General features: G+C 45.5%; 1 protein-coding gene across 1 annotated transcript in view; it reads left to right on the top strand.

Moving 5' to 3' along the window:
• Positions 1-882: 882 nt before the first annotated feature.
• Positions 883-14,318, top strand: part of T265_03980 (hypothetical protein) — a gene marked incomplete at both ends in the record, with an annotated part of 14,231 nt that continues 795 nt past the window's right edge. The window contains 5 exons of the mRNA XM_009168587.1: positions 883-958; positions 1,565-2,153; positions 2,185-2,325; positions 4,640-4,841; positions 9,489-9,762. Of these exons, the coding sequence (XP_009166851.1) occupies positions 883-958; positions 1,565-2,153; positions 2,185-2,325; positions 4,640-4,841; positions 9,489-9,762 (1,282 nt within the window). The remainder of the gene's footprint in view (positions 959-1,564; positions 2,154-2,184; positions 2,326-4,639; positions 4,842-9,488; positions 9,763-14,318) is intronic.

Raw genomic sequence — 14,318 nt, 5'->3', positions numbered from 1 at the left:
ATATATATATATATATATATATATATATATATATATACGAAATGTTTCCGGTATTTGGAACGTGACAGCAGAGGCAAATACGGCAGAAAGCGATTGGAAAGCGATGAATCAGAGAAAGAACCGCTCATTGTACCACTTGGGAGAAGCCACATTTCCATTTTCATTTAAACAAAGCGAGAAGCGATCACTTATATTGCCGGTTGTGTTGAAGGAAACCAAGTGCTTACCTAGGTAAGACGAAGGAGTACACAATTGTTCCTTGGGGAATAACACGAACAAGTGGCTGAGAGTTCGAATGAACACCAGAATGCAGAAGGAACGTTATGAGGAGAATGCAACGTGAAACTACTGTTTGCCACGGTGATCCTGATTGGCCGCTGCAGTATCGCTGTTTACAAGAGCTAGTACTGTCATCCGCACTTCATTAAGTGCGACACAAACCGTGAGGTTGACAACTTACTGCTTGATGGAAAGTTTAGAGAAAATTGCGAAAAGCTTTCGTACTTTTGGGTCAGTAAGTCTTCAAGGATGAGACCCTTTTGGCGCTGTCTACGTTTGGCTGTACACGTTACAGTGTGTGGTGGCTGATCACTATAATTTGTTTTCTTCAGTGATCGGGTAATCATTCAGAGGTGTAGGCACGGCCGAACAAGCGAATGGTAACAGATATCCTCTCTCCCTCTTCCTCCCTACGGCCTTTAAAAATTAACTAGCAATTGTTCTGCAACAGTTGGGCTTCGTTTTCAGTGAGTTTTTGTAGTCATCTGGTGTCCCCTTCCCTCCCAGATGTTAGAAACTTCATGCAACAGCTCTAGAGGTGTCAACAGACGGGCGATGTAGGTTTATGGAAGTTTCCTTGATTCTCCTTTGATTGTTGTCTTCATGTCTCCTCTGAATGGAGCACGACAAGCTGAACTGTACTGCGTTGATGTAAGGACTTTAAGACTTGTTTCTGAAGGTGCGGTTCTGTGGCTGCGTGACGTAGTTCACCAATCTTTTTGCCTTTCCCGCAAAGCCCGAGATAATTTGTGTCACTCAAGAGTGGGTTTGCGGACGGACAGAAGCCTAATCCTTTGCAGACTAGAAGTCTGATATCTCTTCTCGCCATACTTCCATTGTTGTGGCTAAATATCCCAGTTGCAGTTCTAGTCACTTCCCTGCCCCATTTCAACGAAGGCCACTCTGTTTTGGTGATTTGGTTAGGTGGATATACTTAGCAAGCATCAAGAGCCTTGTTTTATTACTTATCCAGTAAGATACATTCAAGAACAACAATGTAAGATCAACCAAGTGTGGTGACCGATCGTATGCTACCCTAACACACATTCACTAATTTATGTCTTTTATGGTGTCCATTGGGGTGCCGTCAGTATTTAGTGTGATGTAACTGAGTGGTTACCTATTAATGTTCACAAGCATTTAATCTGTTTTAATCTGTTTGCAACCTGCTGATACTCCTTTTTATTTTCAGCCCGTTTTTGTATGCAAGTCACTCTGTCAGTAGCTCACTTTCTACTACAATTGTCAGTAGCTTTTTGATGCGTGGTTATGTATAGTTATGCAGGCCATCCCTACAAATGGGTCCCCAATAAAGTGGCACAACCTTGCCAGAGGCAACATAAATATAAATACGTTAAGAATGCTAATAGTGAAGTTGATGTCGATCGGGGACCAAGCAACCAATGCCTCAAGTCCATAGCCTCTAGCAAGACTCTAGGGCCTCTGTTCCCGCCCTTCACGTCCACTTCCCCGCGCTGTGAAAGAGCAGCCCCAAAACGATCCAGATTCAAGTATGTTAGCAAAAAGTTGATAGAAAAAAGTGGAAAATCCGCCACTTTGAAACTCAGTATCCCGACGCGGCAGCACACCGCGTACAAGTATATCCGTAGATGGACTAGCAGCAAGAAGTCTCAGGCTTCTAAAATTGAGCTGGTCAGCAAACATGAAGTATGCCGCAGCATTAGTACACGTTTCAAGTATAGTCGGCTTCCCGTACTACGGCAGATAAAAAGGCCATCCTTAGAAAGAACTCTCCATACACGTTGGGAACGTGGCAGAGATCTTGTTGGCTATAAGTTGGTTTCTCGGTACGCCATACGGAGGCTGAAACCTGCTGTAAATAAGCAATACTTGCCTTCGTCACATCACTACAGGTGAGGTCAATTTTCGCTAACACTCTTGCAGGCGTATAGTTAAAAAAGCTGTGACCTGTTTGCGTTATCGACGCCGACCTATCTGTAGAAGTTTCGCTAAGACCGGACGATGTGATGCCGGTACCAGCTGCCGTTTTGTGCATGACAAGAACTACCTACGAATTTGCCCCCGGTAAGTCACTCCTGCTTCCAATCACCACCATATTGTGATTATAACACAACCACTTGCGGTATGATCCAGTTGTCTCCAATCGGAAAAAGCACCTTATGAGACCAACCCAAATGGGTCTTATGTAAGCTAACCTGACACCGTAATGTTCATAGGGGCCAAATAGAAGTGTATATTCTGGTAGCGGTCTTACTAGAAGAGCCACCTGTGTACCCGCAAATACGGTGCTCGACTTGGTCCGCGTTTTTGCGCAGTGGACAGATATAATATGCCGGGAAGCAGAGTTATGATCCACCACTTTTTGCATTTGTTAAGTTTCTCGAATTTCCCGCATTTTAGCACACCAGATTCGACATCCCCTGACTACTTGTAAATGGGTTTTGGCGAGTGATGCCGCACCGGTATGTGGGAGTTTTTCTCCTATCCGCCAACTGCATATAGTTTTTCGCTCAACCACAACGTATCCAGCCCCGCTGTTCGCATCGACTGCTAATATATTACGAAAAAACTTATCGCTGGTCGATTTGGGCACTGAATTGATCTTGATAATATCAAGACTTTTAACGGGAAACATCGAGAACGATGGTGATAGTTTGTTTTGGACAATTGTTGGATGAGGTGTTCGCTGGGTGTGACTGTTTTGTCGCAATCAGCTCATCATTCAGCTGAGATGACCTTGCCAGTATTTCATCGCGTCACAATGGAGCATCTCTAGTAACCTGTAAGCTAAAATGGACGCTTGGGATGTTTCGCTATCGACAAACGAACATTTCCGATATCCATTTGAGATTTCGTTCTGTAAGTGAAGCCAGTTACTTCTGAAGAGTCGAAAAACACTGTTTGTTTCGTCCTTATTGGCAGTCCTCATCAGTACGCAGCTCACGGATCTCCATGGGGTCTCGAACCTGCGACTTTCAGGTTTGTAGTTTGAACACGACCGTTCGGCCACTGCGGATTATGAGCAGTGTGATTAATCTGCAACTAGGCAGGATATAACATCACTCCTTCTTCAGCCCCGCAGTCCACGTCGCGTGGTCACTGTTGACGTCTGTGTGATGACATCTCAGATAGAAGTTCCACTCATTTCTTTGAAATTACTCTTCCTCCTAGCTACGTGTAGATTGATGGTAGTGTGAGGAGACTGTTTAATTTTCAGTGGAGGTTTTTTCCTGTAGGTAAACCCAATCAATGCTGAAAAGCCGAGAAGCTGTTTCGTCGTTATTCTGAATCATCAGCAGTGTGCATCTCATGAAACTCATCGAGTTTGAATCCCGCAACTTGTCGGGCTTCCACACTTGTTGGACTTCCACACCGCCTTAACGAATGAGCAACAACTGATTCCATTTTAATGGCATCTGCGTTTGAGAGCGTATTTCGCAGGCTACTTGTGCGCACACTGCAACCGCACCAGCTGTTTGTACGGTGGTACGTCATTACCAGCACTAATTTTATGTCTGTGATGAGGATGCTGATGAAACTCTTCGCCATTAACGGCTTCAGTGATTGTGTGTGGTGTAATGACCTCCTGAGAATTGAGACGCACGAGAGACTGCTTAGTGTTCATATACAGGATATTCGTGGAGTTAACTAAGCTTATTGACATGTGGTAACGACGATCCACCTGCTCTATTTTTCAGAAGAGTAGCATTTGTAGCACACTTGGTCGATTTTCATTTAGAACCTTTCATTCAGAATCCTTAGCTATTTCCTGAAAAATTGGAGAGGTAATAGAGCGCCCAGCTGTAACGCCCTTCCGATCCCTAGCTGCCATGTCAGCTGAAGGAGGCACGAAGGTTGTGATACTGTCAGGTTGCCCAAGCATAGAGAGGGGAAGTTGAGAGGCAGATGTTGGGTTCGAACGACGGACCCTCCGGGCATTAAGTTCGCGCTCTAACCACTTGAGCCATCTCGCCCCGCAAAGCTGGAGAAAGGCGAGAAAAGACTCGTGTGTTTGAGTGGCGTTTATACTGGAGGGACCGGAGGTAGCTAACTTTATGGGGTGTAAAGCTGGACTTTGCATAATCATACTTTGCAATGTGGTCGCTCACAGCGTCTGTTTCGATTCCGAATTTTCTGGAACTTGTAAAGATCAACATCTCTGACCACATCTATCCATCTCGATTTTCGTCATCTTGTTTGTTCTTGCACACGAAAATCAAGAGTACCCTCCTCGAATGGATCGCTAGTCCTTCTGTTTGTGGTAGCTAATGAACGGTTTTCAGTTTTACCGAATGACTTACCGGATGCCATATGTCTATACTAAGATGTACTACTGAACCTGCTACCAACACCACTGCTGTCTTTTACCGTTTTTCAGCTTTCTCAGTCAACGATGTGCTCTCGGGAGCACCGCCTGTCCACTGGCCCATGTTCTTGACCCGTGTCGAATTCCCGTTTGCGAGTTTCATGAAAGCAAGGGATGCACGCGCAGTCATTGTCCCTATTTACACGTCACATATCCGGCTAACACCCCACTTTGTCCAGATTTTCTCCGAGGCCGCTGTCGCCGAGGTCGATTGGTAAGTTGTTACTTGAACTACATAACTTGCTCACTGTTGTGCATCCCACTGACGTTCGGTCGTACAAAACTGCATTCGTCAGTGTACGGTTTCCTTTAAGCGCCACACAGGATTCGATAATCAGATGCTCCTCAGTTCGTTGTGTGGTTACGGTTTCCAGTTTGTAGCGTTGAGATTCATAAGATTGATAGCAATTGGTGCTTTGATTGGGCTGTTTGTAATGAGCGAACGTACCGCGTTCGCTGTCCCCAACGTTGATGAATAAACAATTTATACTTGGTACACTGTTTATGGTTTCACAAACTGCCAGTAAGGTGTGCATATTTACAACAACCCACGCTGTGTGGTTCATTTTTTGAGGATTAAGCGCGGCCAGTACTGGTTTGACGCATGAGAATTTCGTCTGATGGTCCGCCAGAAAGACATGAATAGCGAAAGTGCCTACAAACGTCCCCTTTTGCTTATTTCCTCTTGCAAAACGGACGCATGACAGTGGATGCTTGTACTGTTTGGTATGACAGAACATGACTGAGAACAAAGTTGACCATCTGCCTCGTTTTTCAGCTTCGTTTTCGTTATGATCCAATCCTCATTTTACTCAACAATTCCCCCCATATGTTTGCTTTATTTACCGTTAAGCCATCTAACAAACTTTCTGTGTATAATACGACAGAACCACCTCCCAGCGTGCTTTTCTGGTCGCCTTACTCTTCTGGTTCATCATGTTTGCCCTCCATTGTTTTGGTCCGTGCAGTGTGATCGGCTTATCTAGAGACCGAGGTAGATGATGTACTGGATGACACGGATGTATAAAGGTGCAGCTTGTCAAGTCTATCTTTGTTCAGCTAAGTATCAGTGTGACTCCAAAATATTTGGTTTACTTGTCCATTAGGCAGTTGAACGGCTCATTTATGTAGTATTTACCACCAGCATTGCATCCCACCTGCTGTGCATGTGCTTTTTACATTCACATACTCGTGGGCGCGTGAGAGTGTATGGAGAGTTGTCTCGCTGCGAGCAGTTGTCAAAAAAGGGTGTCTACGCTTTCTATTCCGTCACTGATTAGGTAATGAGGCAAATACTGGGAGGACTACACAACCTCGGTTTTGAGATCTCTGAGGGAGAACCTTGTCAACATGGAACGGGCGGAGGATCTGAGACATATTTAGGTCTTTGAACAGTGATTCCTCAGAACTATAGCTGGAATCTGTTGGAACCAAAGAATTCGTGTTGAGATGATACGGAGAATGGGTCTTGGTGAAGCAGACAGTAATTCGAGATAGCTCAGTGGTTAAAGACACGGACTGGACAGTCCGTGGTTTTAACCCAGCCTCAGCGTCTAGACTGCTGCTGTCTAGGCTTGAGCAACCTGACGGTATCTCGGCCCTCGTGCTTCTGTCGGGTGGCGTGGAAGCTAGACACAGAAGGTGTGTTGAATCCGAACTATTATTATTGTCATTATTATACTTCCCTCAAATAATGCATATGGCACTGTAAGTTGAGTTGGCCGGGTCATGGTACGCATAGCGAGTCACCGCCTACCGGGACTAGAGCTTTTTCTGTGCTTAATTCGGAGTGGAAGAAACCTAGAAGTGAATAGAAAAGACATGTCAAAAGGGAGTGAAGGATGTTACTAAAAGTTCGAAACCTTTGGTGCTGTTCGCTTTCCAGGCCACCTGATCTTTCCTGCCTGGAAACACTCACGGGTGTGGCGACATTCATGCTGACAGTTTTTATCCAGGTTTTCTGACTGAGTGTAGACGCCTCGGTCGTTTGTTGCAGTCTAGCCTTGGGTCCTCCTCTCTGCCCTATTTATTTATTTTCATTTTAAGCCTTTATGCTTTATAGGGTTTGCGGTACTAAAATTTCGTTTATATTTACCATCTTGACGCTGGATGCGACATGCAAAGTCTGGTTGATTTTGAAGGAGAAGTACAGGCTCCTGGAACTCATTCCAATAGATATTTGCAGCGGATGTTGTGATAACAGTACACTATCCTGGTTCTGAACATACTGATAGAATTCCAACGACAACCATAAGTGTCCTTTTGATGATAAAAGGCCCGCATCACCTACTTATTCTGGAACAGAAAATGCCTCATACAGATGCGTGACTATCACCGGAAAACCCGCACAATTTGGTATCATATGAGATGCCCAGAGTACCCAACGCGCTAGCGGAAGCTCAACTTTGCCAATACGGAATGTGTTGTAGGGCGTTTTGTTCATCGACGTTTGCAACTTGCTATTTATTGGCGAGCCGAAGGAACAAAACCAACACTACTTATTTGGGTGGGGCGATTCCAAACGGGATCGATGCATTTAGGATTTTTCACTGTTCGAGGTTATTTCTACGGGCCGGATTATTTTGCCTATGGTAACTGGTCCATATTTTTCGAAGGTGACATTGCTGGTAAGTAAATATCAACCGTCTCAGTTCTCCATGTCTAGGTGCAGCGTATCTAGGGTTTCTACAAGAGTACCTAATGCCCCAACTGGGTGCGTCTCCGTTTGCCTAACGAACGTTGATATGGTTCCAGTACAATATTACTCCTTTACATAAGGAGTTTCGTGCTCTCAGTTATCTTAACGAAAAAAAAGACCGCAGGGGATTGGCCGCCATTTTTTTCTGGTCGCTAGGTTAACGTAAAAAGATGAACTTGTAGCGGATGAGGAAGCTCATCAGAAGTGAGTTGATACGGTGTGCTTACAGCAGGCTAAAAACTTGTCCACAAGGAATGCTCCGGTGCAAGCAGAATAATTGACACCTTTCGCGTAGAACGAATATGCTGTCTGAGTCATTGTTTTAGTAAAACCCACCGGACGAAAGCTCTTTTGTTCCGCGATCGATCCTGTCCATCATGATCCATTGAAAATTTTTCATTCAACGTCGTTCCGTCCCGTTCGACCTGCTACACACATCATGCAGCTGTCAAAGGAGGTAACCGAGTTTGTATTCACATCACTCTTCTCTAAACAGTCTTTCACCAGTCCCGGCACAATTACTCTGGTTAGTCCGCCCAGTTACAGAAAACATTGGACTCAAACTTCGCCCTTATTAGTGTTCCTCAGTAATGTATATCTACGGCCGTTTCCTGATTTGAACTCAGCACATTTGACTTGCAACGCGAGCGTGTTACCGATTCTCCACCAGCGTAGGTTTCATGTACCCTGCTCATCACGTGGTTTGTTGTACCGTTGCGAGGCTTGGCCACTTCGAGTGGAGGATCTGAGATATATTTAGGAAGGAAAGCAATCCCTTTGATAATTTGGTTTGATGGATAGGATAGTTTATGATCTGTGTTTGACCTGATCAACAAGAATGTAATGGTAAATTGTCCGACCATCGAATTGAACAAATCCGAATAGCTGAACAAAGTTAATAATATAGACCGAATTAGATGAGCAAGGGACGTCGTTGATGCAGTTAGCGGACGGTGACACTACTTTTCAGCGCGCCTTGTCCACTTGCTGCATAGCCATTGGCTATAGTCACTGAGGACACCTTTCCTGTTCACAGGTAATTTCGGTTGTTCGGGTCTAACGCACAGCAAGTTATTTTGCCAGAATTAAAAGAATCGTGCATAGCCATTGGCTATAGTCACTGAGGACACCTTTCCTGTTCACAGGTAATTTCGGTTGTTCGGGTCTAACGCACAGCAAGTTATTTTGCCAGAATTAACCACAAGAATCGTGGGTACTGTCAGTGTTACTCGCCTGACGCTTATTGTACATGGGGGCGACACTGCAAGATGCGACCTCCAATTGATGTCAGTGGTATCCTGTGTTTTGCCAGAATTAACCACAAGAATCGTGGATACTGTCAGTGTGACTCGTCTTCCAGAATGGCGTCCACGTGAGGCTTATTGTACATGGAGGGCGACACTGCAAGATGCGACCTCCAACTGATGTCAGTGGTATCTCGTAAACTTCTATCCAGTTTGTCTGAGTGACTGTCTGGAGTGTGCCTAGCCTGCTGTGCTACCTGAAGGAAGCACGAGGGCTGGGATACAGCCAGGTCGTACAAGCCTAGACAAGGGAAGTCGAGAGGCACAGGTCAGGTTCGAACGACGGACCTTCTGGCCAGTAAATTCGCGCTCTAACCACTGGAGATGTAGGTATCTCGGCATGATTGTGGTAGGCTAGCACCACCTCCCTTCCCCATCCACTCATCTTTTGCTTCACAATAAAGCTTCCAAGTAAATTATGGTTGTATAACAGCGAAGCATCAGTATTGATAACTGATGTTATGCTGTGGATGATGATGGTAATCATTTGGAAGTGCCCTGGCTAGCTTGTTTGCATTATCTTTCTCCAGTGTGATCAGTGTGCTAAACAAGGGGCTGCCTTACGGATATTTCTATTTGTAACGGCTGAAAAAATTTCAGTAGCAGCCTCATCTGTTTTAGTCAGTTCTTCGTTTTCGTGAGCATGCTTATTTTTATGGTCTAACCAGGTAGAGGTCTCCACCATTTTCGGTATATTTTTATTTTTAACTCGAATTTCTTGTAAAAACTGGTTGCTGCCGACAATCTCTTGGGTTTGTGTTCACTGCTCACTACTTAATCACTAGACAGTCAGCCTCTTATTTTTATTCATATCGGGATTATCTGTCCACTCGTTTTCTCGACTCTTCGCCTTTGACAGTGTGATAAACGTCATGCTTGGCATACGAAGGCATCCATTTGGCGTAAACCTACCAACAGGACCTTGGAATCAACCGAAAAATCAAAAAGGCCCGTTTGTGGCACGTCTGTGAATACTGTGTCATTCAAGGACACTGTCAAGAAGATTGTAGCGACCTTGGCCCCACCAACTGACCTCGTTTCGGTTCCCCAAGGATCTTTAAGACACGTTTACCCAGCACCTGCATTTATTCCACTGCTTTGCGATGATCTTGATCAGGATCAGTTATCATTAGGTAAGTTAGTTTGGTGGTAATCCTCAGTGTCCACTCCTCATTTGACGTAACACCGTATCGAAATTCATCCACTTGCAGAATATTGTAGACAAGTTTCTTCCCGGTCTATTACCTCATGTACAGGTTTCCTGACAAGCAGTCACATTTAGTATCCAGCACCAAATGACACTTTCAGCTCGTGTTTCTCTATTCCTTGTCAAATCAACGTCTCTTTCGCCCGCGGTATAAAGTCCACGGCAATTTTTAACTGCGGCGCCGTCTCGTGTTACCAACTACAGAAATCCATCCAAGAGAGGCTCGTGGAAATATAGCCAATGCCTATGCGAGTTCACTGCAAGCGTTCTTTTCACTAAAAGGGCAGTCTAACTGCGACCTTATGAGCTGTCTAAGATTAACAAGGCAGGTATCCTCCCAAGACCAATAATGGATGACATGGGTTCACCATCATGAACCAGCCAGATTTCTGGCAGGTATTCTAAAACCACTTCCCGGCAAGCTACGCACATGTTCAAAATTCATAGGATTTTGCTAAGGAAGTGGGTGGGTTTCTTCCTCTGGAGCGAACCGAAGTCCCTTCGTTAGCTGTTGTATCATCCATCATCATCACCGTGGTCAACCGCATGACATCAATGTTCAACACCAATGCTTCACTACCGTACAACCATGATTTATTTGAAAGACTTGTGAAGAAAGGAATAAAGGTGGATGAGGAAGGGACTTTGTGCTAGCTTAGTACACTCACTCATTCCGATGTGCCTACATCTGCAGCCCTCATTCGAGCAATCGGGATAGAAACTGACAACAAAGACGTCACTGACAGCAGCCATATCTTGAAACGTCTCCAACCAGGCGCGCTGGGGATGACGCGGTCCCCACCCTGGAAGGCGAGTAGCACCGATAACACCCAATCGTTTGATCATCTCCTGCATACTCTACCATATCAGGGGCTGGCCACCTGCATGCTTCCGCCACGGTGAGTTGGGCACGGAAAACAGCACTCTCTTCGCAAACGATGGTTCGACATAGGCAACACATTTCCCAAACAGCGCAGATTCTGATGCTGGACACATCCTTCAGTGGAAGTACCATTGCGCAGCCGAAAACTCGCTTTTTGATTGTTGATAGTGTGAGGAGATTTGGGAATTTCTGTGGAGATTTCTTCCTGTAAATGAAACCATTCTACGCTAAAAAGCCGAGAAGCAGTGTACAGCTATTTCATCCTGCGAATCTCCCGAAACTCCGGAAAGTCTCGAACCCGCGACCTTTTGGTTAGTAGTTTGAATACATAACGGTTATGCCACGAGCAGCTGATCAGCAGTGTGGTTAACTTAAACAGGATATAGCGCCGCTCCTCCTTCAATCACGGGATCCACGTCACGCGGTCACACGTGTTGACTGGCCCCTCGAGCAACGACTCCTCAGATGGAAGTTTCACTCATCGGTTAAAGTTTATTTTTCCACTGAGCTACTTATGGCTTGTTTGTAATGTGAGCGTATTTGGCAATTTTTGTGGAGATTTCGTCCTGTAAATGAAGCCAATCTATGCTGAAAAACCGAGAAGCACTGTACAGCTGTTTCATCCTTATTGGGAATCATCAGCTTTCGTGAGATGTGCACTGCTGATGAATCCCAATAAGGATGAAACATCTATACAGTGCTTCTCGACTTTTCAGCGTAGATTGACTTCACTTACAGGACGAAATTGCGCTTTCTAATTGCCTCGTTACGGACTTTCAGACACCAAACGACACTACCTACGCTCTTGACACAAAAATTCTCGAACAGCTGAGGACGTCTCAGTTCCGCTGCTCGAGAAGGAAAATTTTCACCGTCATACAACAAACCTTGAGATTCAGAGATGCACCACTTTGACGCCATAGTCGTCTCAAACCAGCAAACGCCACCCGGGCCTTGGAGATCCGTGTATTGACCTGTCACACTACGATGAGAACTATTACGACTTCCGAGATACGTAAAACGCTCCACAACTTTGAGTGCCGCTTTCTGGATTGTAAATGGTGCGCTTAGTAACTGCATTTCCAGGAACATGACCTTACACTTTGTGGGTGTACAGTGCATACGAAAGGACGGGATAACTTGACCAGTTCATCCAAAAACACATGCACCTCTTTGAAGACGGGAGTGATATCGCATGCATATTCCAGATAGTCAGGGTTTTCGTCACAGGCTATTTAAACATTGGGGCTTTGGAGGCCTTCCAGAGTTCGTCTCATAATTCCATCGATCACCGAGTTAAACAGAAATAGTGAAAGTGAGCATCCCTGACGGACACCGGTTTGTGTACGGAACCTTTTGGAGAGCCCACCGTATACTCACACGTCTGGAAGTCCCAGAATAAAGAGAGCTCGTTAGGTTCATGAATTTCCGAGGCATTCCTTGGTGGGCAAGCGTGTCAAGAACGGACCGTTTAGCCAAGATGAATGCGCCCTGGAATACTAGAATTGTTGGTCGCTTATACGTATAGCCTTGTTCTAGCACCTGATGGAAGGTGAAGATTTGGTCAACGCAACTTCTGTCAGGCCGGAGTCCCTCTTCTTTTGAGTTAATGTTTCACGAGCCACTATGAGGCGATCAAACACCAGTGACTCCAGCAATCTCGTTACGATCAGGGTCAAACTGAACCTTCCCTGTCTGGGGCAGACTCCTTTTCCCAAATGCAAGCAAACAGATCAGACGGGCTGACTGAGGACTTCACCCCCATCTTGGAACAATTCAGGCTGAAGGTCATTCGGGCCAAAAGGCCTGAGAGAACATATGCGGTCGTAAACCTCCAAGGCCGTAGATGGTTCCACATTCACCGTCCAGGGTTCTGTGTCAGCTGTGGACTTCAGATGAGTGGCCTGATATCCAATGCTTGAGTGCGCCTGGTGGTGTCCAGTCACATCGAGGTGGCAGTCTGGTCCCAGTATAAGTTCGCATCTGATGTTGGAACCTTTGGGAGCGACTCTGATAAGTTCGTCTAACATCCGGATCTGCCAGTTCCTCAGTTGCCAAGCTATTTGTCCACACCTTACGCGGCCCTGGAAAACGTATATGGAAGCGACCCCGGACGATCACGAGGTCGGAATCCACAAATGTGTTCCAAAACGACGGATAGTCAGTTGTTTATCCGCGCCATCGGATTTCGATGGCTATGTGATTGATTTGGGTTTGTGGCCCGCATGCCGTTGAAGGACACCATGTGACCAGACATCGGCTATTCTGGAAGATAGTACTGCATAAAAGCAGTCTGCGATTAGCACGCAGCAGATGCAATCGCTCACCATTGTCCTCCATTTCCATCCAAGTTTATACGAATCTTCCTAAGACACGTTCTGGAGGTGGCGAGGCGGTTGCTCTTGGTTCTGTTCCTGCCATCCTGTTAGGCGGACGTAACCGTCGTCAGATGTGATGACTGAAAGTAGCCACCTTCATTTTGACTCAGTTACGTACGCTGGACAAGGTCTGGCGAAGAGATATTCGATATCCCCAGTTTCGGCCAATATGTGTGAAGAATTTGAACAAAATGCTTTAACCACATTCCAGTGTCCATTTGGCATTTTGTCATGGGGTATCTTAGTACCTTGGATCTTCACATCAATTTCAGCCTCGGACAAGAGACCACTACGGATGGACCACGCACAAGATTGGTAGAAAACTAAAAACTGCTGCTTACCTGAAACCAACAGACGCTGGTGAAGTCTCAAGCACTAATAAGCCCATCCGAGGACAGCATTCGTGAGTATAGCTCTAGCAACTTTTAGTCGAGTAAGCCCACCCTGGATCGCCCACGATTGCACCTAGGTTTACGTTTGTGGAACAGCCAGGGAGTTTCATACCGGGATCGATGAGCACAAGTGGCACACAGACAAACGAGCAACTAAGACAGAGGGATATCAGTCGTCAGTTAGAGACTGAGCAATGGCGGAGTTTGCGAAAAATAGGGATCGTGATGAAACATGTGGAACCAAGTTGTTAATTTCAACCTCAGGTTTTGTCCCATTCGATAGTTAGCTGTAGGGATTCATTTAAGTGAGGATGAATTACTTGTAGCGACTTGTTTTCGGGGTACTGTCTCATGAGGAAACACATTCGAACCGTCTGTTATTTTTCCGAACTTCAATTCCTCTGGGTTCCGTCTTTCACCACCATTTTAACCAAGGTATTTTGATCGCTGTCAAACCCTTGTCCCACAAATTTGCTTGACCCCAAGGTTTCCCTACGTCTCTGCTTGGGATTGACACATCGTTCTCATATTTATTGCCGGTGGCACATCGCTCCACGACCAATCCCTCATAGTGCATAGACATTTATTCATTCTGGTTCCATCCTCCCCGGTGTGGCAGAGACCCGTTTTGACAGCTAATTCCATCTATCTCCCTCTACTTGGGTCTCATTACAAGCTACCTTACCGAATAATGTATCTTCTAGGATTTGAGACAAAATACTCCTAACACTTGGATCGGCTGGCTCATTTTGCGCCTCTCCAATTACTAGAATTTATGACGTCGCACACCCCGTTTAACCTCCATATGTCTATTATATATATATATATA

The sequence above is a fragment of the Opisthorchis viverrini genome (assembly GCF_000715545.1).
Source record: "Opisthorchis viverrini unplaced genomic scaffold opera_v5_61, whole genome shotgun sequence".
Classification (NCBI taxonomy): domain Eukaryota; kingdom Metazoa; phylum Platyhelminthes; class Trematoda; order Opisthorchiida; family Opisthorchiidae; genus Opisthorchis; species Opisthorchis viverrini.
This window is presented reverse-complemented; position numbering and strand designations above follow the sequence as displayed.